At 40.9% G+C, this 24,975-nt stretch overlaps 1 protein-coding gene across 9 annotated transcripts in view; it reads right to left on the bottom strand.

Moving 5' to 3' along the window:
• PFKP (phosphofructokinase, platelet) overlaps positions 1–24,975 on the bottom strand; it is a 295,600-nt gene that overhangs the window by 254,681 nt on the left and 15,944 nt on the right. For all 9 annotated transcript variants that reach the window (XR_003854471.1, XR_003854472.1, XM_029588549.1 and 6 more), the window contains exon 2: positions 2,168–2,241. Coding sequence is in view for 7 of the 9 variants with exons in the window: in XM_029588549.1 (XP_029444409.1) it covers positions 2,168–2,241 (74 nt within the window). In the remaining 2 variants the exon portion in view is untranslated. The remainder of the gene's footprint in view (positions 1–2,167; positions 2,242–24,975) is intronic.

The following is a 24,975-nucleotide window of genomic DNA, read 5'->3' as shown; positions in this document are numbered from 1 at the left end:
AATCAATACAACTGAAAGCTGGGATTAGCTGATTGAAAAAGTACTTCAACTTGATCGGTTCTGCTCCTCCTTTGTTCTTATTCTGGCTCTATTCTGTCTAGCTTCAGTAGGAAAAACTTGTAGTTTTGCTTACTCCATAGACTTTAATGTAGCCAAAAAAGTAAAGGAAATGAAAATGTTGTTGTTATTTTCAGAGTCCCCATCCATTTGAATGGAACAGATCAAAAATCAGTTGCACATCCCTGCACTCCACATCAAAAAGGACCATTACCGTCACAAACAACATACCTCTACATTCCATAACCATTCAACATATTTTTACTACATCCCTTTAAGACTCCTATACAGCACAACATAAGCCGTCTGGCTCAGAAAAGGTAGGGAGAGCAAGACATGCATAGCCACCCAGGAAAATGTACTTATGCTTAAGTGCAGGAAGGACCAGATATCTCACCACTTCCACTTCTTAGACTGACAGCCCTTCCTTCCAATCAATATGACTGAAAGACCAACCAGCTCTGTACATTTAGCATGGTTACATGGCTCATTTCCACTACCCTTGTAGTCTCAGATGTATTTACCCATGTACAGATTTGGTCTGATTACTATATCCTCCCCACCCTCAGCATAGGTATAAGTAAGAGTGCTGTTCACAGCATGCAAACATTTACTTGTAGGGATAAGTGGGCAGGGATAGGGGAGGGAACATACACACAGAGATTTAACAATTCTCTCTCCCTGCATACTTATTTATTTGTACTTATTTATATACCGTCTTCCAGGTTCAAAGATCACACAAACGGTTTAATAAATGACTATTCAACATTATAGAACTGCATCAATACCCCATCTCCGAAGAAATTCTCTCCAATGCACGACTAGTCAGTGAGCCTTTCCTGGATCTCAGGTCAGATGGATAAGGCCTGCAGCCAGGCGAGTCTATGTGCACCAATTTCCATGGCAGAGACTTTGATGCCATCTCAAAATCATTTTAAGATCGAGCACATCATGTACTTCCCACATTCCATTCCCTTCTCCACCAGTAAATGAAGGTCATTTCACTGCTTCTGAGGAAACCGCTCAGCGACCTCTCAGATCTGCTTCAGCAAGTACCGCATGTATTAACCCATAAAGAGCTGTTAAGAAGCTATGTGGACACTGACCATTGTTCTCTGAAGCACCTTCCCACGAGTATCCAGAGTCTTAAATCCTTCCCTGGAGGCACTGAGGAATGGGTTCTAGTCCTCCTGGCTCTCTTGAGAGCAAATTAGACTTCCACAGATTGGTGCAATAGCTGCCTTATTTCAAATCTGGGAGACTTCTGGATTAGATAAATCACGTCCGCCTTTATTTATGGGAGCCACAGAGAGGGAGTTTTCCCCACATACCTCCTGAAGGACTTCATATATTGGAACTCCTGAGATTTCCTTAGAAGCCTCCTCGAACTGGAGGATGTCTAGTATCTTGTTTCTGGCCACATACTCCTTCAACAAAGGAAAAGGCATGGCCTTTGCTAATCTGTGCACGAATCTGGCAAAGGAGAAGACCGCCAGAGGGGATGATTTCTCTCTGGTGGAAGCGAGTGGTCGAAGGGAGACCTACTGCACACTCTTCTTCAGAGACATCTTCAGATTTACAGCAGGCACCCTCGGGAGTAGTCACAGTCAGAACCAGATTGATGCACAAGTGGCAAAGACCTAGATAGTGCCCATCCTGCAGACAAGGCCTCAGAGAAAAGAACACTTATCTGTTGGGGCCTGGAACACCAACGTCAGAGAAGTGCTGGTTTAATTGTTATAAACATGTTTAATATGGTTGGAATAATTTTCACATAGAAAAGAACTGCAAAACAAAAGACTGGGACTAAGTTAAATTAAGTGTTTTTCTCTGACTTGCTAGTCGAAGATTTTTCCACATTGGATTATCCCTAAAATCTAAAATTGTATAAGTTATCTGCATTGAGTAAATGGTTAATAAGTTGCCATGCTTTCAATTTCTCATATAGTGTTATTGTGTTATCAGGTCAATCTCCACTTCTTGCTCCCAAATATCTGCTTGCTCCAAAAATATTTGGATAAGTCAGGTTCTTTTGACAACTTTAATGTACATATCATGTTCTCAGCAGCAGGGTCAAAAAACATTGGAGGATTACAAAAAGAACACCAACCTCATGAACGAAGTACACTTTGGCTTCTACATAGATTCCCATCCGCACCACTGCACGCACAGCAGCATTCATACCTAAAAGGAAAAATGAAGGTATTACTACTAAACTAAGTCACATTACAACACAGTTTCTTAAAATAAAAAAGCATAAATATACTAGTTTAGATTTTCAGTAATCTGCTAAGTGGCCAAATAACTGTCTACTTTATAGTCAATTCACTTTAAGAAAATGAGTCAACTCGTTTATGGTTGAAGATTCTCCTGAATGTGGCCTCCTATCTTTAGTTAGTACACTAAATTTAAGCCAACTATCCCTAAACAAGGAAATTGCCCACTAGTGCTGAAAATTAGTGCTAGCCAGTAGAGATGTGAATCGGAACTGAAATCGGATCCGATTCTGGTTCCGATTCACATCTATAGAGATGTGAATCGGAACTGAAATCGGATCCGATTCTGGTTCCGATTCACATCTATACTAGCCAGCTAAGCCGCTCCTCCTAGCCAGACTCTGCCCTAGCACAGTATTGCTCGACCATTGGTCTGTAGACCAGCACTACAGCCACAAAAGCCTTTTCCTAATCCTCCTCTGCAGACGGCCCTTATTTTTTTTTTTCTCAGTTGGGGCCAGTCCTGAAGCTCAGTCTCTGGGAGGTGAGCAGCTACGGCTGAATGATAATGAGTCGACATGAGACTGAATTCGTGTCTGATCTGCTCTCCGGCCCTACCACTCACATAGAAGCCAGACGGGGACAGGGGTGGAGTCCACAGGATGCGGGTAGTAATTGTAATAGTGGTACTGGCTGGCAGGGGGAGGGAGGGATGACTGGATGGGGAGGGGAAGAGAGAGGAAGAAATTGTTTTTCAAGGATCGAGAGTCGGCGGGCTGGGAGGAAAGTGAGGTTTTTTCTCTTTTCTGGGAACAATACTGTTGGCTGCCTGGGAAAGGGAAGGTGGAGAGAGGGAGTGCTTTGTTATTTTTATTATTATTATTTTTAATAAAAGCAACTTTTTATTTCTTAAACTGGTACATTATTTTCTTAAAATGACAAAAATTAGCTGCAGGGCCGAACCATGAGATTATAGACCGTGAGGGAGTAAGAGTAAAATCCTGCCCCATCTCTCTCCCCCGACCCCCCCCCCCTCACACTCATCAATGCTGCACCCAGTACATGTAATTTAAGGAATGTAATTAGCCAATCCCTGGCAAGCTAAAGGTTGAAAAACACTGCCCTAGCAAAATTACAGGGTCATTTATCAAATCGCATTAAGGCGTTTTCGCATGCATTGTGATGTTTTTCAGATGTGAAAAATGCCTTAACGCATGCGATAAGCACCATAACGCATGGTGCGATGCAAATTTTTAAAAGGGGAGGGACAGGGGAAGAGTCGGGGGTGGGTTTTCTGTAAAAGTGAGCTGGCGAAGCCATAACACATGATATCGCACAGTTTTAACGCCGAAAATAACTCTCTCTCTCGCTCTCCCCAGTGCTGAAATGAGCACTTTGCAGTAGAAAAATGCAATTACCGCAAAGTGTGAAAAGTTAACACACTTTGTGGTAATACCTATGCGAAGTGCTAAGATAATAGCCTATTGCTTAGAGGTATGTGATTAATGTCTATCCAAAATTAAAGCTTCTTGCTTAGTTGGTATCAATATAGTTACACACAGTTGGCATCTATATAGTTTCTGCATTAAAATGTTTCACCTTTCCTGCTAACAGGATTAAGATTTCCAAAATAAAATTTAAAAAAATCTGTAAAACAAATAAAATAGGGGCATTTTCAGAGATTAAATAATTTAAAATATATGTATATATGATATATTAAAAAATTTAATGTCTCTCTAATAAGTTTATCTATCTAATAATAAAACATCCTGATGAAAGTTCTCTCTCTTAACTAAAATGCTTGTTTTTCCTAAATTTTGTTTTTTCTGATGATTGCTGTGCCTGATTTGTACTTTTCTGGATTCAGTCAGCATTCCAGTATAGTAACTTGTAACTTTTTATAAACTCTGTGATTCAAACAAAACTGGACTGACATCAGACCTTAAGACTTTCTAATGGGGAGGGCAACTCATTCTCCCTGCAAAGCTCACCATCCCATGGAGTTTCCTCTCTGAAAATACATCCAGTGCATGGGAGCAAGTGTAAACTATGTGTGGAGATTTAAAAATAAAGAGGTCCATATTCAGTAGGATGGCTAGTGGATATTCAGCTAGGTTAGCCGGTTATCTCAGCCCTTCCCTGGAACGCCCTCAAAACGCCCCTTTTTTATTAGGATAAATTCTAGCCAGATAAGAGTTGACTATAGCTGGGTAAGCCATTTGGGTTATCCATCTAAATGGCTTTTGAATATGGACCGCAGGCAATGTTGCAATGTACATAGTTTTATTGTTTTTTATTGTTCTTATTGGTCTTATCTGTTTAATATTTATAGTTTTTATTTACATTTCTATATTTTAACAGCTATGTTTTTTGTAATTTCTTTCTTTTAAATTTAGCTGTTTTTATCTTTTATGACTGAATGTAATTTCTTCACTGTATATGTATTTGTATTGTAAACCGCTGTGAAGGCTCGTTGAGACAACGGTATATAAATAATAATAAACCTTAATCTTAAACCTCAAAATGTCCACAGCTAACTTCACCCACTTTTTATGCAGACAAAAGTATACTCACTTCTATCCACATATGGGGGATGGGAGAAGAATAATAAATGTGTTTTAACATGGGGAACACACATTTACCTGCAATAAGAGTTTCAAGGTCACGAAAGAACTTGAACAGGTAAATGTAAATTTGTTATTTACTCTCTCAGACAATAAAAGGACTGGGGGCACTCCATGAAATTAGCAAGTAGCTCATTTAAAACAAAATTGGAGAAAATTCTTTTTCACTCAACACATAATTAATCTCTGGAATTCATTGCCAGAGGATATGGTTATGGCAGTTAGTGTAGCTGGGTTTAAAAAAGGTTTTGATAGGTTCCTAGAGGAGAAGTCCATAAACTGCTATTAATCAGTAAGGAATAGTAGCTTGGGATCTATTTAATGTTTGGGTACTTGCCAGGTACTCCAGACTTGGTTTGGAAACAGGATGTTGGGCTTGATGGACCCTTGGTCTGACCCAGTGTGGCATATCTTATGTTCTCATGTTCTTATGAGCCGGTGAGTGGGAAAGTTATCTGAGTAACTTTGCCCATATATTCAGCAGAACACAGCCAAATAAGTTGTCTGCTGAACACCCAAATTTATTTGGGTAAATTCAGGAAAAGCAATTTTCCAACTAGACTTACTCGGCTAACTTTAGCCAGATAGCTCTGAGTATCAAATAAAATGTAACCACATACTTGCAGAGCCATCTGTGACTGTAAGTCAAACATTTCTAAATAACCTTTTAACATTTGTAGTATTTTTAAGAGACAGTTATACATGGAGAAACCTCCAAATAGATTGTCAGAGAAAAACCACCCTTTGTAATCATAGTCCCGTTCATTTTCTTTTCATCCTCCTTGCTACCCAATGAATTTTTAGATTAACTTGAAAACATCACTTTTCTTTTCCACAGAGACTGCATTTGTGATGTTTTCAAGTTGATCTAAAAATTCATTGTTAGGTAGCACGGAGGATAAAATGAAAATGAACGGGACTATGATTACAAGGGGTGGTTTTTCTCTTGACAATCTAGTCAGAGGTTTCTCCCTCAAAAACGTTACAAATATTACAAATGTTAAAAGGTAATTTAGAAATGTTTGACTTACAGTCACAGTTAGCTCTATACATATTTGTTTATAATTACCGAATGCTGAGATCTTGTGTTTGATATAATGCTCCCACAGCACCAGAACGCCTCCATCACTGCCTCCCTCGCTTGTTACATTCTGTGTGGATAATAAGTTAGCTGGACAAACTTTAGCCAATCGGCAGGGGAGGGGGAATATTGCCCTCCCCCCATAAAGTCCTATTTATTTTACTTTGAATTGATCTTAAATTGAAAAAAAAAAAAAAAAACCAAGCTAAGGAACTGCATACTGGGTACATATAAAAAATTACCCATATTCATGGCTGTATGCGCCAAACGTGTACCACTGGATGGCCAGACAGACATATATAGTGAAGCTAATAGTCACATTTGCTCCATTATGAATACACCTTTACTAAATGAATGTTAATTTGGAAGGGGGCTATTAGTTTCCTCCTCCTCCTCGATTCTTACCACTCAAACAGAAACAGGGCTGGGAACCAGCACCATGAGCTCCATTCACAACCCTCCCTGCACTTTCAAAGGTACTTTTTCCCTATTATGTAACCCACTTCTTCATCGAGAGGCTAATGTACTAACCAGTGAGATTTCCTGTGAGTTAGTGGCCTCATTAATGCTTACGTTTCTTACCCGTGCAAATGTAAGCTCCTGGGACGGCAAAAACAAACATTAACTTCATCTCATTCAGGTGTAATTATCTATTTTGTAAAAATTGGCATGCAAAGATTTTTTTTTTGTATGCAGCTTTTCAAATATTACAGAAATAATGAGCTATTTTGCCTGCTATTGCACTGCAGCTCATGATTTACGATTTTAACTTTTGCACATGGCACACTGTGTGCTGATGTTTACTAAAGAGACAGGCTAAAAGTTGCAATTCTTTGGTATTTCCGGGCGCTCTGTATGTTTATTTGGGAAAAAAAACTCTTTTGCGAAGAAACTTTTCATAGTTTAGTATATCAGCCTCTTAGGCTGGCCATCACAGCCAGAATCCTCAGAAAGGGGTCAAGCAGCCAGGTCCCTCCCGTTTGGAGCGTGCACTCAGGAACCCTGAGTCGGCCACTAGGTACTACTGTTAAACAATGCCCACAATGTCCCTCCCCAAAAAAGCAGGCCACGGTGAGAGCCAGAACAGGCCCATGACATGCTGAAGACACTTTCGTGAAAAGATCAACACAGTGAGAAAAGATTGCAAGGAAATAAAATACAAAAACTGCACCTTACGACACTACTATTATATGAAGTCATTCAGGATTCGGTTACAGAACCCAGGCCATGGAAAAGCAATCAAGGCCATGTTGTTTAGGCAGATTTTTACTAGATGATTTTAGTTAATTTTTAGTGTTGTTTAAGTACGTAATTATTATAATTGCATCATTGTAATCCATACTAAACACTGTTACAGATTCAGTGGATTATAAGAACCTTTATTTATTTAAAAGATGAACATTGCATGGGTGGTTGCCAATGATATAAAAGCCACGACGTTTGGCCTAGGCCCTAGACAATGAAATCTGCATTGTTACCAGGAGATACTACCTTCATATCGCCGGACCAATCCTCTGGAATTCTATCCCAGCTGAAATTCGTCTAATAGCAAATGTAAAAGAATTTAAAAAGGCTTTGAAAACATATCTCTTTGCCACGGCATACATTACTTAACAACTTTTAGAGTTAAATGAATTCAATGTCATGAACCCTAATTAATCTGTTTTGACTTTCTATAATGCCTTTTTAGATGTAGTTTATTAGTTTTAATTGTTTTAGATGTAATGTTTTTATATGAAATATTATAACTGTTTTAATTGGTGTTTCTTATTATGTATGTTTATATACTTGTAAACCGCTTAGCCAGACAGATACTGTTTAATTTGTGGTATAGACCCAAAAAGCAAATCGGAAGCCGATCCAGTTGGCTGTGATACAGTAAAGACAATGAGAATCGGACGATCAGAAGAAGCCCTTTATTTCAATGCCCTTGAAATGCATTGAAATAAAGGGCTTCTTCTGATCGTCCGATTCTCATTGTCTAATTTGTGGTATATAAATTATTTTAAATAAATAAATAAATAAATAAATAAATAAATAGACAGACAGACAAATAAATAAATAAATAGATAAATAGGCAAATACATAAATAAATAGATAAATAAATATCAAGGTATTTGTTTAGAATCCCACATTTGTTTTTCTTCATATATGCAAGCAACAAGCTGTCATTCGCATGATCTTTCCATGTTACTACTACATTATTATTTAACGATTCTTTAAACATCGCCATACAATGTCCCTGGAAGGCACTGGTGCAGTCACGTTCAGAACAGTGTCACAAGCTATCAGGAGGAAAAAAATAGTGATTGTACCACAAGAAGTATCTGCTATAGAAACACAGATCCCGAAGTATTCACACCCAGGGAGGGAAGACAGCTGCTGCTGCTGCTGCTGCTGCTACAGAAGGAGCAGCACTGAAGAAGATTACTGGAGGGGCAGGTCTCAGGGACAGGCTGATTTCCCCTCAATTCCCCTACGAAAATAAGAACTACAAGTCCATGCATGCAATGGAGCAAAACCAGGTCTGGATCGGCCTGTTTCTGATTACCTGGAGCCATCTGGTAATCCTAGCACTGAGGGGAGGGGGTAAATTTCATGGGAGACTCTTCCAAACCTCCTGGCTGGTGAAGAGCATGCCATCAGGAGAGATGGGTGAGCAAAGTGAGGGATGAAGGGACATGGTTCCACGAGTCAGAAGTGCTGGAAAAGGAGTTATAAAACTGAAAACGGTATATGGTATGTAAGTGTGACAATGCCTCAGGACAGATGCTTATTTAAGCTTTCTGTAGTGCAGCGTTAAAAAGCATTGGGGTAGATTTTCAAATAGCGCGAATTGGCCTACTTTTGCTGGCGCATCAGGCGCAAGCAAAAGTAAGCTGGATTTTAGTAGATACGCACGGAGCCGCGCGTATCTGCTAAAAACCTGGATCGGCGCGCACAAGGCTATTGATTTTGCATAGCCGGCGCGCGCCAAGCCGCGCAGCCTACCCCCGTTCCCTCTGAGGCCGCTCCGAAATCGGAGCGGCCTCGGAGGGAACTTCCTTTTGCCCTCCCCTCACCTTCCCCTCCCTTCCCCTACCTAACCCACCCACCCGGCCCTGTCTAAGCCCCCCCCTTACCTTTGTCAGGGGATTTACGCCTCCCAGAGGGAGGCGTAAATCCCCCGACATATACAGGAGCATAATTTTACCTAAACTGAGCGGAGGCATCCAGACATACCTGCATGCTTTGGGATTTTCAAAACTAGGCATGAAATTTTTCCAAAAAAACTTCAGTGTCCAAATTAACAGAGTCATTGTGTGAGGGGGTTACGTTGGTGGAGTCATTTTGAAAGCGAAAGTCATATCGATAACTGGTCTAACATACATGTATTTGCCGATTTAACCCCACTCCAGAAATGCCTCCACATAAATGTAGATAAAAGTATGCATGCTTCTGAAAAACTGGCTTCATAAGACATGCGTGTAACATGAAGAACAGATGATCAGTTTAGGAAAGATTTGCAAAACCAAACACTACTTTTTGTTTTAAAAATAAGTGTAAAAGCACAAGGGGAAAAAAACAGCAATCTAGAAAAGACAGGAGATATAAACACAAGCCCCCAAAAATAAAAGCAACAGAATCAAAACCATTTGGTGTTTTGAAAAAGTTGGCCAAGAAAGCCACTTCAATGTGAACAGGAGACTGCAGGAATGCAAATAGACCTGAGACATCTATTCGCAAGGGGTAAGTGCTAAAGAAAATTATTTTGTCCATTCACATAAGCATATTACTAGACAAAAGAAATACCGAGATCCCCCAAACAGGGTTTTGTTCTCTGAAGCAAAAGAGAAAGAGATGCTAAAGCGGCTAAAAGATATGAAGGACCTGGAGTCCAAGAGTTTCCAAAAATATTTCATTTTTAGTAATTTACTAAAAATGTCTATGTTCCATTACATAATGTCAGGGCTCGGCTAGTAGGGACTGCCCAAGATAGGAAGTGTGCACCTGGAAAGGCTAGGCCTGAGGCATGATGGTGGAGCCTAGGGGCTAGATCGGAGCCAGGAGAGAGACATGGAACAGGAGTACTGGAACTGGATTGCAGAACAGGAATACTAGGGCAAGATAGTAAGCCAGGAAGACTGGAACATGGTCAGCAATCAGAGGCCAGACAATCTGTGCTTCTGCAGGGCATAAAATGTAAGAAGTTACCATACTGGGTCAGACCGAGGGTCTATCAAGCTCAGTATCCTGTTTCCAACAGTGGCCAATCCAGGTTACAAGTACTTGACAAGAATCCAAAACACTAAGTAAATCCCATGTTACTAATGCCAGTAATAGCAGTGGCTATTCCCTAAATCAGCTTAAAAACCTAAGAACATAAGAAACTGCCATGCTGGGTCAGACCAAGGGTCCATCAAGCCCAGCATCCTGTTTCCAACAGAGGCCAAACCAGGCCACAAGAACCTGGCAATTACCCAAACATTAAGAAGATCCCATGCTACTGATGCAATTAATAGCAGTGGCTATTCCCTAAGTTAAACCTGATTAATAGCAGTTAATGGACTTCTCCTCCAAGAACTTATCCAAACCTTTTTTGAACCCAGCTATACTAATTGCCCCAATTAGTTACACGGCTTAATTGTGCACTGAGTGAAAAAGATGCCGAGAAATTTGTTGGACCAGCACTATGTGCCTTTTAGGATTTCCTTTTATGTGGATCCAATATGAATACTGCAGAAGCATGGCCTGCTCTCTCTAACAGTGATTCCCAACCCTCTCCTAGAGGCACACCTTAACCAGCTGGGTTTTCAGGACATCCATAATGAATATACATGAGATAGATATGCATACATCGGAGATCCAGAGTATGTAAATCTATCTCATACATAGTCATTGTGGCAATCCTGAAGACCCAACTAGATAGGTGTACCTCCAGGATAAATATGCTATGATTCCCAGCCTGCAACCCCAAGATTGCTGATAAATGGTAACATCGCTGATAGAAATAAAGAAAAATTAAAATTAAATTTTCTATTTCTGTACGAATTTATACAACATGGGTGTCACCAGTACGAGGTTTCTTTAAGAGTTAACATTTTGACACTTCATGAGAATGGCTGATTTTCTTCTGAGACTGTTCAACTGAGAAGAGATGTTTCAGTTGAAGTCAAGTCTGGCTGCTTACTTTTTTTCATAGATTAGAGGGAGACAAAATCATCATAAAATTGCTTGCGTCCTCTAAGCTTTTATCTTTTTCTCTTAAATATATTTAGTAATATATATTGCCTTTATAAAAGGAGTTAGTTTAATGATAAGCAACTGATGCAGAAACTGAACATTACATTTCAGAGAAGTTTTGAGAAATGAATATTTTATAGCCAAAACATTCTTCAAAAGTTGCTTTACAAAACTTAATATGCAGTTATGTTATTGATTTATATTCATTGGAGTGTCATCATCCAACATTGCTCTGTAATCTGCATAGTTTCAGTAAAAGATTTTACATAATTTGATAACCCCAAATGGGGGTACCCCATATTAAGATGACAGACACTGTTTTGTTGAACAGTGAGGATTAGAACTGCACAAATAAATATTTACCCAGTGGATCTTGGGATTTTTGTTATGGCTTTTTGCATATCCTGCACCTTCCCAGCTTTTGGGTCGGGTCTCAGTGGTATAAATTTCCACTAAGCATGTGCAAAATCTATCTCATACAGGAGAGGATATATTGGGAAGGATATATTGAGAGGGAAGATGAGGTTGTAAAGAGGATTAGGAGATCAATGATGGATCTCACAGTGAAGAGAGTATTTTGAGAAGATGTAGAGCAGGTCCCCAAGGCCAAGTCATCTGAAGAGTTTTTGGACTCCACAGTTTTGAGGATACTGGAAAAGTGTTTTTTGCTATTTTAGATTAGCTTCTAACTGGGAGAACCCGCAGGGCTATATCCCTGTTTTTGCATTTTTCACCCTGATAACAGCAAGGTGGAAGATAGATTGGAGTTTTTTGACATTTTGAGAAGCATTTTGAAAATTCTATCTATTTTTGAAGCTGGGGCAAGTTTTCCATCACCCCCGGTATATGTTGGAACTGGAGAAGAACTTACCTACCCTTATTAGGGATGGCATTTTGGACCAGGACACAGTTAAGAGCAGAGGGTCATCAAAAGAGGCACTATAGACAAAGAGACAAGTGTATTTTTTATTTGTATTTTTTTCATCCTGTTTTTTACTTTTGGAATCCTAGTTTAGATACTCCTTTTGAAGTTGAAGTAAACCTATTTATTATTTGAACACCAGCCTTGGACTCTTGAGTGTTTATTCAAGTGTGTCCTTTTGGATCAGCATGTTAGCGGCGTCGGCCGCAGCAGGCCACAACCGGGACCAGGTGTCATGGCCGCCGGCTGCGGTCGGCCGCGATTGAAGCAAGGCCAACGGCCGCAATAAAACTAAACTCACCTGGATCGCCGGCATGGTTGAGGCTGCCTGCAAACGCTGGCAACCTTCTTCTTCTCTCCCTCTTGGCCGCTGCCATCGCTGTCGGCAGCGTGGCTCCGCGGCGATCTGGCTCCTCCTCCTCTTCCCCTTAGGGCCGCGCGCGCGGCTGAAGAGAATTCTTAAAGGAGCCATGACAGGAAGTGTCATGGCTCCCCCTGAAGCTCCTCCCCCGGTTTCCTGTACTTAAGGCAAGGGCTGAGCATTCAGTCCTTGCCTTGGTATTGAGGTCTTCGCTTGGTTCCTGTGTTCCTGGTATCCTGTTTCTTCGTCTCGCTTCTGCTTTGCCCTCCTTGCTGGATTGATTCTTCTGGACACCGACCCCTGGACTGGCTTTGGACCGCTCTTTGGACTCCGACCTCTGGTTTGGCTTTGGATCGCTCTCTGGACACCGACCCCTGGACTGGCTTTGGACCGCGCTTTGGACTACGACCTCTGGTTTGGCTTTGGACCGCTCTCTGGACACTGACCCCTAGACTGGCTTTGGACCGCGCTTTGGACTCCGACCTCTGGTTTGGCTTTGGACCGCTCTCTGGACACCGACCCCTAGACTGGCTTTGGACCGCGCTTTGGACTCCGACCTCTGGTTTGGCTTTGGACCGCTCTCTGGACACCGACCCCTAGACTGGCTTTGGACCGCGCTTTGGACTCCGACCTCTGGTTTGGCTTTGGACCGCTCTCTGGACACCGACCCCTGGACTGGCTTTTGGATTTTCTTCAACTTCTCTATAGAGACTACCTACGACCTGCTGGAGGCACCAGCCGTCTGGAACCCACGACCTGCAGGAGGCGCCTGCATCCAGACCATCTTCAGTCTTCAGGGAGTCGCCTAAGTCCCAGCGGCCGTGTCCCTACGGGCTCCTCCTGGGGGGGATCATGTGCTTCCAGGGTGAAGATCGCTCTACGTCTTCAACAGGCCTCGCCATCTGACAGTAGAGACCGACGAGGGTTTTCCTCCTTCGCAGCAGCACAGACTCTACCTCAGAACAAGAGTCCACGCTCCAGGTCCTAACACAGCAGACCCCTCCTCACTGTAAGTACTGACAAAAGAGTGAGAGTGATTATGCAGCGGGGTTACCCCGCCACCACAACTAGGGCCCCAGAAGCTCAGACCTCCTCCTGCAGGGTAAACTCCAGTGATCCTAAACAGGATGTGCACCATGAACTTGAGACCTACTGCTATGCACACAGACAGAGTAAAACGTGTAGGCCTAAAGCAATGTAAACATGGAGTTTGCAGCCATGTGATGATTTTGGCAGCTTTATATGTGACTGTTTTTCACACAAAGGAGAAAAGATTGTTTGTTTCTAAATATCAGAGAGTTATCATCACCTTCCAATGTGAGAAGAAAACCCTGGACAAGAACTGTGAAACATGTCCTTGGTAAAAACTTTGTATCCAGCTATGAAATGGTTTTTGTTCTAGCACCTGTTTTGCTAACAAACTTTCTGAACATTAACTGGCAAGGAATATTCCTATTATTTGCATCCCACTAATCCTGTGTCTATAGGAAGTAGTGACATACAATCAAGATCAACGTTGGAGCCTATGGAACTGAATATTCAATGAGGTTTGACTCGAAGAAAAGAAACTCTGAGTTACCTAGAAAACGGACATTACTCGAAAGAGCCTTTGCTAAGGGCTTTTCCCAGTGGCTTTTTCCACGGATTCCCCAAAGCTCTGCCAAGAGAGCTTTGTTAATAGAAATTTGCTGCAGTGAATCTGCAAGTTAAGACTGAGTTTCATACTCAATACCTACTCTGAGTAATAGGAGTCTTGCCATCATCCATTGAAAGAAAGATTTTAGCAAGCTGGTAAAGGTCTCCCTTTTCTGCCGTCATATCTCATGAAGAAGTCTGTGAGAACATTTGGGTTTTATATGTCATCCACCAAGACGGGCTTTGTTGGATTACCCTGTGATGTTGAGACAGCGCCGTGTTACAGAGTGACCCTGGACTTGTGCAGCATCTTGAAGAGTGAGAACACTGGCTTCATTACTTTCAAATGGGCTAATTGGTTTGGCACTGCATAATTCCTAAGTGCAAAGTTGAGCTTAGATAACGTTTAAGTTCCGATAATCTTACAGACATGGATATTGTTAAAAAAATACCATCCTAGAAGAATAGTCCATTTGTGTTCCTCGCATTAAGAAAGGTGGAAAGAAGGTCAAACGATTGCCAGCATGGCTAAAAAGTGAGGTGAAAGAGGCTATTTTAGTCAAAAGATCTTCATTCAAAAATTGGAAGAAGAATCCATCAGAAGAAAATAGGATTAAGCATAAGAACCGGCAAGCTAAATGCAAGACATTCATAAGACAGGATAAGAGAGAATTTGAAAAGAAATTGGCCAAAGAGGCAAAAACTCACGGTTGGATGATTGAGGGGTGAAAGGGGCCCTTAGGAAAGATAAGGCCATCGTGGAAAGATTACACAATTTCTTTGCTTCTGTGTTTACTGAAGAGGATTTTGTGGAGATACCCGTTCTGGAAACAGTTTTCAAGGGTTATGATTCACATGAACTGAACCAAATCATGGTGAACCTGGAAGGCCAGACTAACAAACTGAAGAGTAGTAAATGTCCGGGACTAGATGGCATACACCCCAGGGTTCTGAAAGAACTAAAAAATGAACTTGTTACAATGTAAAATAAGGCAGTTCCCGCTCTATTCAACCTGTTATCTGGAAACCGATGTGATATCTCGATCGAATGTCGGTATACTACATAAATAAATAAATAAATAAATAAATAAATAAATAAATATTTCAATTAATGTGTAACCTATCATTAAAATCATTGTTGTACCTGAAGACTGGAAGATGGCCATTATAACCCCAATATTTAAAATAGGCTCCAGTGGTGATCCGGGAAACTACAGACTGGTGAGCCTGACTTCAGTGTCCGGAAAAATCATGGAAACTACCCAACTGTTAAGAATCTGTTTAACGTTCATATTACTGCTCAGTTACTAGATAAATGTATACTTTTGTAAACCGTTATGATGGCTCAACTGAATAACGGTATATAAAACTCATCAAATAAAGAAAGAAAGAAAGAAAGAATAAAATGACAAAACATTTAGATAGACATAGTTTAATGGGACACAGCCAGCATGGATTTACCCAAGGGAAGTCTTGCCTCACAAATCTACATTTATTTTGAAGGGGTAAATAAATATGTGGCTAACCAGTAAATATGTGGCTAACCAGTAAATGTGGCATATTTGGATTTTCAAAAGGCATTTGATAAAGTCCCCCAGCTTCTAAGAAAACCAAAAAGTCATGGGATAGGAGGCGATGCCCTTTTGTGATTACAAGCTGGTTAAAAGACAGGAAATGGAGAGTAGGATTAAATGGTCTGTTTTTACAGTGGAAAAAGGTAAACAGTGGACTATCTCAGGGATCTGTATAGGATCAATGCTTTTTAATATATTTGTAAATGATCTGGAAAGAGGTAGGACGAGTGAGGTGATCGAATTTGCAGATGACACAAAATTATGCAGAGTAGTTAAATCTCAAGCGGATTGTGAAAAATTGCAGAAGGACCTTGAAGACTGGAAGATTGGGCTTCCAAATGGGAGAAGAAATTTAACGTGGACAAGGTGATGCCTATAGGGAAAAATAACCCTTTCTGTAGTTACACAATGCTAGGTTTCTATCTTAGGAGTTACCACCCAGGAAAGAGATCTAAGCATTGAAATTGCCGGCTCAGTGTGCTGTGGCGATGAAAAAAGCAAACAAAATGTTAGGAATTATTAAGAAGGGAATAGCAAATAAAACGATGGATGTCAATGCCTCTGTATCGCTCCATGATGAGACCACATCATGAATACTGTGTGCAATTCTGGTCGCCACATCGCAAAAAAGATATAGTTGCACTGGAGAAAGTGCAGAGAAGGGTGACCAAAATGATAAGTGGCATGGAACGGCTGTCCTATGAGGCAAGGCTAAGGAAGTTAGGGCTGTTCAGTTTGGAGAAGAGATGACTGACAGGGGATATGATAGGGGTCTAAAAAAGTCATGAAAGGACTTGAAAAAGTTAATGTAAATTGGTTATTTACTCTCTCAGATAATAGAAGGACTAGGGGGCACTCCATAAAGTTAACAAGTATCTCATTTAAAACAAATCAAAGAAAATTCTTTCACTCAGGGCATAGTTGAGCTCTGGAATTCATTGCCAGAGGATGTGGTTACAGCAGTTAGGGTAACTGGGTTTAAAAAAGGTTTGGATAAGTTCCTAGAGGAAAAATCCATAAATTGTATTAATTAATAAGTAACAGTAGCCTAAGATTTATTTAATGTTTGGGTACTTGCCAGGTACTTGTGACTTGGATTGGCCACTGTTGGAAACAGGATACTGGGCTTGATGGACCCTTGGTCTGACCCAATATGGCAATTCTTATGTTCTTATGAATTATTCTGTGTGTGATATTTTAGATGATGTTTTATTTAAATTTATTAAGATGATATGAATGATATGTTATGCTAGTTTATGCACAGAATCCCTTTGTAAATTCACTTCTTTGGTTTCACAGTACAATTTTTCTCACAATTCACAATCAGATGAATTTGCATGTTAGAAGCTCTCAACTTCAGTAAAGCATCTTTCAATTTAAATATCAATCATTTACATGGAACATTTAAAAAGTTGTAATCCTACAGTCAAATAAAATATGCTTGCTGGAGATCACGAGTTGCCTTGAATGGAGCAAGATGTGATTTCGCTGCTCTGTCTTCCCCATGATCCGCATCTGCCTTCTTCAACCCCTTCTGGAATTAACATCTACTCTCCAGAGCACTTCAAAAGTTCCCTTTTACCTGCTAAAGCTTTCCTTGGCATTTCAGCTCAGGTTACCCAACCTGAAAAATAAAAAGACAAGCTCGGACCTGGAGGAGACAAGATGGCGACCGTGGATCAAGTGCAGGAGGCCGCAATGTTATCAAGGGTGATGATAGCAGAATTAAAGGGAGCAGGGGTTGGGGCCCCAGAGCCGGAATTTCAAAAAATTATTGAAAAGCTTTCCAAGGTAAATGAACGGATGGTCGCATTTGATAATCGGTTTAAAGTCCTGTAACACCGAGTGGCGGCGACCCTCGATAGACCGCAGCCTTATAAACTACTGTAGCAAATCTTAAAGCCAGCATCAATAAACAAGAAGATAGAATTGAAGAACTGGATGTTGCGCCCGGTCGCAGACGGCTGTGCCCTCTGTTGCTCACCTCTTTTTTCCCAGCTCCAGCAACTCTTGCCAAGATGGTTACCTCTGCCTCTGAACGCCGACCTCCCTGGCGTCCCCGGGACGGTGTGGGTTATTGTGTTCGCCATTTTGAATCGGGAATAACCTAGGCCAATCGCGCGCGCCACCCCTCTCTTATGCACGTCATGGCAGGAACCTCGGGGGGGCGTCCCCTCCGCATGACGTCACTGCCTGTGTGTATTTAAACCTATTGGACCGTCCGTCCTACGAGTTAGCAAGGACTTCCTTTCTGCTGAATTCCTTTACTTAGCAGAGGCCTGTTTGTGCCTGTGTTCCTGCTCGAACGCCTTAGGTACCCGCTCCTCGGGGGCCTTGCCACGTTCCGGTCACCCGCTCCTCGAAGGGCCTTCTCTGTTACAGTCTCTGCTTCTTCAGAGTGAGTACTACACCTACCCTGCCTGTCTCTCCTGCCTCGCTTGTCTTTTACGGTGTGGATTCTCGGCGTACCCCGCTCTGCGGACCACTACCGGATCTACCTTCCAAGCTTGTCATCCACAGTGTGGATTCTTAACGTACCCCGCTCTGCGGACCACTACCGGATCTACCTTCCAAGCTTGTCATCTACAATGTGGATTCTCGGCATACTCCACTCTGAGGACCACTACTGGACCTACACTACAACAAGCTCTTGGAGAAAGCAAGTTCCAGTGCACCCCGCTCTGCGGGCCGCTACCAGATATCATCTCTGGGTAATTCTTACTCTGGACTGTGCCATACTGCCCATCCCAAGGGCAACCTTCCTCGTTGCAGTATAATAAATATCCTTTTCTCTCTGTGTCCATTACTGCTGAGATCTAGCCTATCGTGGCGAGTTCCCACAAGGCTCTTCCCTGTGGGTGGAACCCTGAGACAATAAGAAACTGTTTTTCCTTTTTCATTTTGCTCAGTCTGACGTTTTTTACATCTATTAATGGAGCATGATGGAAGAGCGGCTATCCTCAAGGTATAGTGACAGGGAGGAGGGGAACTAGTTTTGTTAAGGGAAGGAAGCACATTTAAGAGACTGTCAATGCCCCGTACCTGGAACACAAGGCACTGGGCTGTGTTCTAGTTGTTGTGGATCCCATGTTTTTAAACTAAAATTGTTTCTTCTTTTTGTTCATGGAGGATTTCAAAATAGACTGTTTAGAATGCACAACGTCAGTTCAATTCGAGCAACTTAGATTCTGTACAAGGAACACAGAATCTCATGCGCTTCAGGCACAAGTTTGGAAGAATGACCAGCTTACACCATCATCATAATGGAATAGTCGGTGAAAGAACTAATAGGGGGGACGGGTGAGGGGTGGATGCGGACGGCTGGGAAGTATAAGGTAGGATAGTGACTTCTAGTTGGATAGTTCCAAATTTGGGTAAGGGGTTGGGTTTGAGAGGGAAGGGGGAACGTTCATACTATTTTTTAGCTCTAATAAGAAAAGGTTGCTAAGGGTTACAAATAAAGGGTTAAGGCTTTGTTTTCCAATTGGGAGAACAGGGGATCACTCTAGCTGGGGGAATGATCACCTTGAGAACAGGTTTCTTATGGATCATTGTTTGGTTTATCTAGACTAATACTGAGTAAAAACACTTAAAGTTGATTTCTTGGAACATCTGAGGAATTCATATCCCAATAAAACGCAGAAAAGTTCTGGACTCACTAAAAAACAGTCCGCTGATGTTGTATTCTTGCAGGAGACACATCTGAATGATAAAGAACACTCAAAGTTTCATAGTGATTGGATGGGACAATTATATTATGCCTCGGCCTCCACCAGGTCAGCAGGAGTGGTGATCTTAATACACAAAAATATTCCCTTGCAGGTTAATCATGTACACTCAGATCCTCAGGAAAGGTATATTATAACAGGAGGCTCCATAGCAGGCTCTCAGTTTAAGTTATGTAATCTGTATGCTGCTAACCAACAAGACCATTCCTTTTTTTGTCATATTTTTCAGAAACTACTGCCAATAATGGGTGGCACTGTGATATTCGGGGGAGATTTTAACCTCACTGTAGACCCCCTAATGAATAGGTCTCATGTTCATAGAGGGACAAAAATGGGTTCACGTAAAGGTATACCTTTCATACTCTCAGGGCTTCAGCTTTTAGATGTCTGGAGAACACTACACCCCAAAGAGAAAGACTTCACCCACTTATCTAGAGCCCATGCTACTTACTCTAGGGTAGATTATTTTTTAATTTTTGAAATGAGCTTTGCTCAGGTAGACGAAGCAGGAATTGGGAATATAGCCATATCCGACGATGCACCGATCTGGCTGACCTTGAAGGGACTGGGAAGGAAGGCCTCCTGCAAGGGGTGTATGCGCACTCCACCTTTCAGGAGTATTTAAAAACTAAATGCTTGAATTATGCTTCCAATAACAGTAGATTCCCCTATTTTGTTCTGGTACATTGGTAAGGCAGTTCTGCGAGGAGATGTATGTGCATTTTCACACTAAAACTGCTGGGACTGGCTAAATGAACCAAAGTTCTGAATCAAAATCTTCATTATATCACATGGCATCATAAAACACTGGCAAAAAGACCTTAGAACTAGAAAAGGCGTTAACACGTTGTAAAAAAGTTCTATTACGAGATAATGTAATAAACAGGAAAGAATATATGGCAACACAGGCCGCTTTAAACATGGTATTGCATCAGAGAGCAAAATATACTCTATTACAAATACAAAATATATTATCAATCTAACAAAGAAGGGAAACTACTGTCGTGGTTAATAAAAGCAGATAGTGGCACCAAGTTTGTATCCCAAATTAAGAAAACTAAAGGAGGAATAACAACTAAAATTTCAGAGACTCTCTGAATTATACAGTTCTGGAGAAGTTGATCTGGAACATTGCCAGAGCTTTCTAAAAAAGCTTGTGTGAAATCCTTAACAAAAGCACATTTACAGAGATTGAATCAACCAATTAGGGAGGGTGAAATCATAGGTGGTATACAATCAGAAAACTTTTTAAAGGTCCCAAGCCCCAACAGGTTTAATGCAGAAATGTTTAAATTGTTGATTGATCATATCCCGCCCATACTGAGTAAAGTATTTGTGGCCTTGGTTGAAGAAGGCTCTTACCCACTGGGGATAAACAAATCAATTATCACAGTACTTCCTAAACCAGGTAAAGATCCTACTTCAGTAACCTCTTACAGACCAACTTCCCTGCTACATTACGACCAAAAATTGCTTGCAAAAATTTTGGTTAACAGATTGGCGTCGATTTTACCAGAATACATTGGCTCCTGTCAGGCAGGATTCCTTAGGGGTCGCTACGCAATTAAAAATGTGATACGACTACTGTCATCTATAGCATACTGTACCTATACTAATCAACAGTTTATGATAGTTAGCTTCGACGCCGAAAAGGTGTTCGATAGAGTAGAGTGGCAATACTTATTTTCTCTTTTAGAATGTATGGGCATGATAGGCCTATTCTTGAATGGAATACGTTTGTATACGCTCACCCCATAACAGCAGTGGTAGTCAATGGAGAAATGTCGGAAGATTTTGCAATACATAGAGGGATGCGTCAAGGTTGCCCCCTTTCCCACTCCTGTTTCTTTTATCACTAGAACCCCTTTTAATGGCACTATAGCATCACATAGATATTCAGGGTCTCAAGATGGGTACCTCGATTTTTAAGTATGCTACATTTGCAGATGATTTGGTAGTCTTTTTGCTGAACCCTTTTTGATCCCTTATGCATCTTCTCCCACTTATTCAGGTGTATGGCAGTTTTTCTAGATTCAAGCTCAACATGCCTCTTAAAAAGGAGTTGCAGGAGACTTCCCATTACGATGGGCTGAAGGCTCTTTCCAATATCTAGGGGTATACATTTCTACTGATTTCGACCATATTTATACTCTCAATGTACATTCATTACTTACTAGTATCAAAGACAAATTAACATTGTGGCACTCCCTTCCTTTGTCACTAGGCAGAATAAATCTCTTCAAGATGGTGCTTTTCCCTAAATGGTTATCCGTTTTGCAAATGCTTCCTATTCGTCTCACTAGGAAAGATCTCCAGACTCTAGACAAAATGCTATCTTTTTTCCTTGTCAGGGAAGAAGCCTAGGGGGGCGCTTGTAAAATTAAAAAAGAACTGGAAGGATGAGGGTATGGATCTTCCCGACATGGAAGCATATAATTTGGCGAGCCTTCATATAATCAGAGACTGATTATATGAGGGCTCGACCTTCACAGACACTGATAGTGATAAAATGATAACAGAAACTTTAGATTTGGGATATGAATTACAATTAGCACACCATGTCTTATTGACTCCTATATGATGGGCATGGAAGTCCCTTATGAATAGGCTAGATATTCCAACCATTTATACTCCATTGATATCCATACAAGACAATGCTGATTTCCAGCCCGGTTCTTCCTCACAAAACTTTTTATTTTGGCAAGAAAAGGTATCACCCAACATGTTTTATCAGGGGAGGGGAATATTATGTCTTTCTAGACCTTACAAACTAGATATGGCCTTTGCTCTCAAGATACATTTTCATACCTACAGTTCTGCTACTATATTCAATCATTATTATCGATGGGTCTCACTGCTTCTATAGTGGAAAAAATAGACTACTGTCGAATTGAGAGACAGAGGCTTTCATTATCCTCATTATATAAAGCTTTATGGAAACTCGCTCCGGCAAGCTGGATTTCCTCTCTTTGGAAGCAATGGAGGCAGGAAGGAGGTTTTCCCATTGATAGTAACCCACTTCCAGCATGATTTCAAGACAAACTATACTATACCTTTCGTCTAACAGTCAACTCAGAGAAATGCAGTTCAGATTTCTACACAGAGCCTTCATCTCCCTAGCACTAGAGGAAATGTGGTAAAAAGGATTCACACTCACAAAGAGGGGAGTAGCTGGCTTGTTATGGCGGTTACTACCCCAAATCAAATAAGCCTGATACTTCACTTTCAATGTATATACAGCATAGTTCTCTGCTTCAATGGCAGGGGAGAAGAAAAACTGATACTTCACACATCCAGCAGAGCTCTCTGCTTCAACGGCAGGGGAGAAGAAATGAGGGTTCGCACTCACAAAGCGGGGAGTAGCTGGCTTGTTACGGCGGTTACTACCCCAAACCAAATGTGCCTGATACTTCACTTTCGATGCATATCCAGCATGGCTCTCTGCTTCAACATCATGGGAGAAGAAAAACAACCAATAAGGGCTGTATAACATAGTCTGGGTAAAACAAATAAGCATGAGTGTAGCTTGCTTATTGCGGCGGCTACTACCCCTAACTAATCAAGCTAGATATTTCACTTGGATGCAGCTCCATCACTGCTCTCTACATTAAAGGTGGGGGTGGAAGGGAAATAGAACCAAGAGCTAAGAGAAACAGATAAGTATGAGAGAAAAAAATGTGTGAAGCTTGCTGGGCAGACTGGATGGGCCATTTGGTCTTCTTCTGCCGTCATTTCTATGTTTCTATGTTTCATTTCTAAAGCACACTTAACTCCGTATATAGTAAATAGGAAGTGTTCTCTAGAGCAGGGCTCCCTTATTCATTGTTTTTGGAGTTGTCCCCGAATACAGGAATTTTGGAAACGAATAGTAGCATACATTAACAGTCTTATGGGATGCTCATTTCCACTGCAACTGATATAATTCTGTTTGAAATGAGATTAGCCACTTATCTTAAAAAAAGCAGAAGACAGATTGTGCAGAAATTGTTGGCTCAAGGGAAACGATCAATTTTGCTTGTATGGCGGGAAGAGGATACTCCATCATACTGGCAATGGCACAATGCTATCCACTATATAATGTCTATGGAGTCAATGGCGTCACGAGCTAAAACTAGATTCTTAAATATCTGTGAAAGATACATTACTTCTCTTTCGGGCTAGAAGTCTTGTACTAAACACCCTTTAGAATTGATAGCAACCTAAGAATTGATTCTGGTATGGGAGGGGGGAGGGTGGGAGGGAAAGCTGGGGTACAAGATGGGAGGAAGAACAATTTCAATACTGGCCGGATGTACAAGAATACGACATCCGGTTAGGATTCAGATACCTGAATCATTGGGGAAGGGATTAGAAAAGAATAATAGAACGGAAGACATATTTTCTAAACTGTCGTTTTTGACTAAGATAATGTTTCATTGTGTGGTTATATTATTGTATGTTTTTCTTGCTGAAAGTCAATAAACATATTTGAACTAAAATATGCTTGTTGATAACATCAAGTCTGTATTTAAATCAAATTATATATAGGAAAAATAAAAGTTTTTTATGGTGACATTATCAAATCAAACTATAATTTTACGTGACTCTATAATTGCACATTAGCAGCATGCATGCATGTATATGTTATTTTAGAAATGTCGAGAATATGTTTTTGATTTCACATGAACATTTTATCAAGGGGGGGGGAGGGGAGGTATAGGGGGTGTTCCAGGGTGGTACTCTTCTGGTACTCTGAAGTACGCATGGTAGATGATATTTTGTAAGAGGTAAATGCATATACATTACCAAAGTGTATTTATATACTTTTACAACTGCTACCTACTTGATTTGTGCAAGTGAAATCAGACTTATCTGTAGGCAGGAGGTCTGGGTGAACTGGTGGAGGGTTCAGAATGAAGTGCTAGAAGATTTAGATGAACCAGAGAAGGACTGGGTGAACTGGTGAAGTTATGAGCAAACTACTGAACCTAAGCACGCACACAAGTATTTTCGAAATGGTATACTTTATAAAATACCTGCTCCTCCATTTTATTTATGCAGGGTCACAATTATTTCACATAAAATATACATGCATAGATTTATAAAATGGGTAAAGTATGCATTTTCTTGCATCAGAAATGTACATGAGTACAGAAACATATATGTGTACTTTGAGCTGAAATACACAGTAATTTAAAAACTATGCAGCTCTCGCCATACAGTTTATAAATTACTAGCATTAATCTCTGCACGTCCACTTTCATGCGCAAATGCTGTATCTCAGATTGATGCGAGTTAGGCTCTGTGTTCTGCACCCGCCATTGTTTTATCTTAAATATGCAGTTAAAAAAGACTGCTTTTGAATTAAATGAGTCACATCTTTAGCAAATGCTATATTTATTTACACACAGAGTAGGGAAGTCATTGTTAAAAAGCAGCCCCTTTTTAGGGTATTAGACACTTGAAGATAGTATAAAAGTTCTTCAGACACTGATTTAAGCATCAGTTATCACATGCAGTGGAACAAAATATTAAATACTGAAGAGAAAATGCACTATATAAACATCGAAAGGCA

This window comes from Rhinatrema bivittatum, chromosome 2 (assembly GCF_901001135.1).
Source record: "Rhinatrema bivittatum chromosome 2, aRhiBiv1.1, whole genome shotgun sequence".
Lineage (NCBI taxonomy): Eukaryota > Metazoa > Chordata > Amphibia > Gymnophiona > Rhinatrematidae > Rhinatrema > Rhinatrema bivittatum.
Note: the sequence above shows the minus strand (reverse complement) of the source record. Positions and strands in the feature narration are given on the sequence as shown.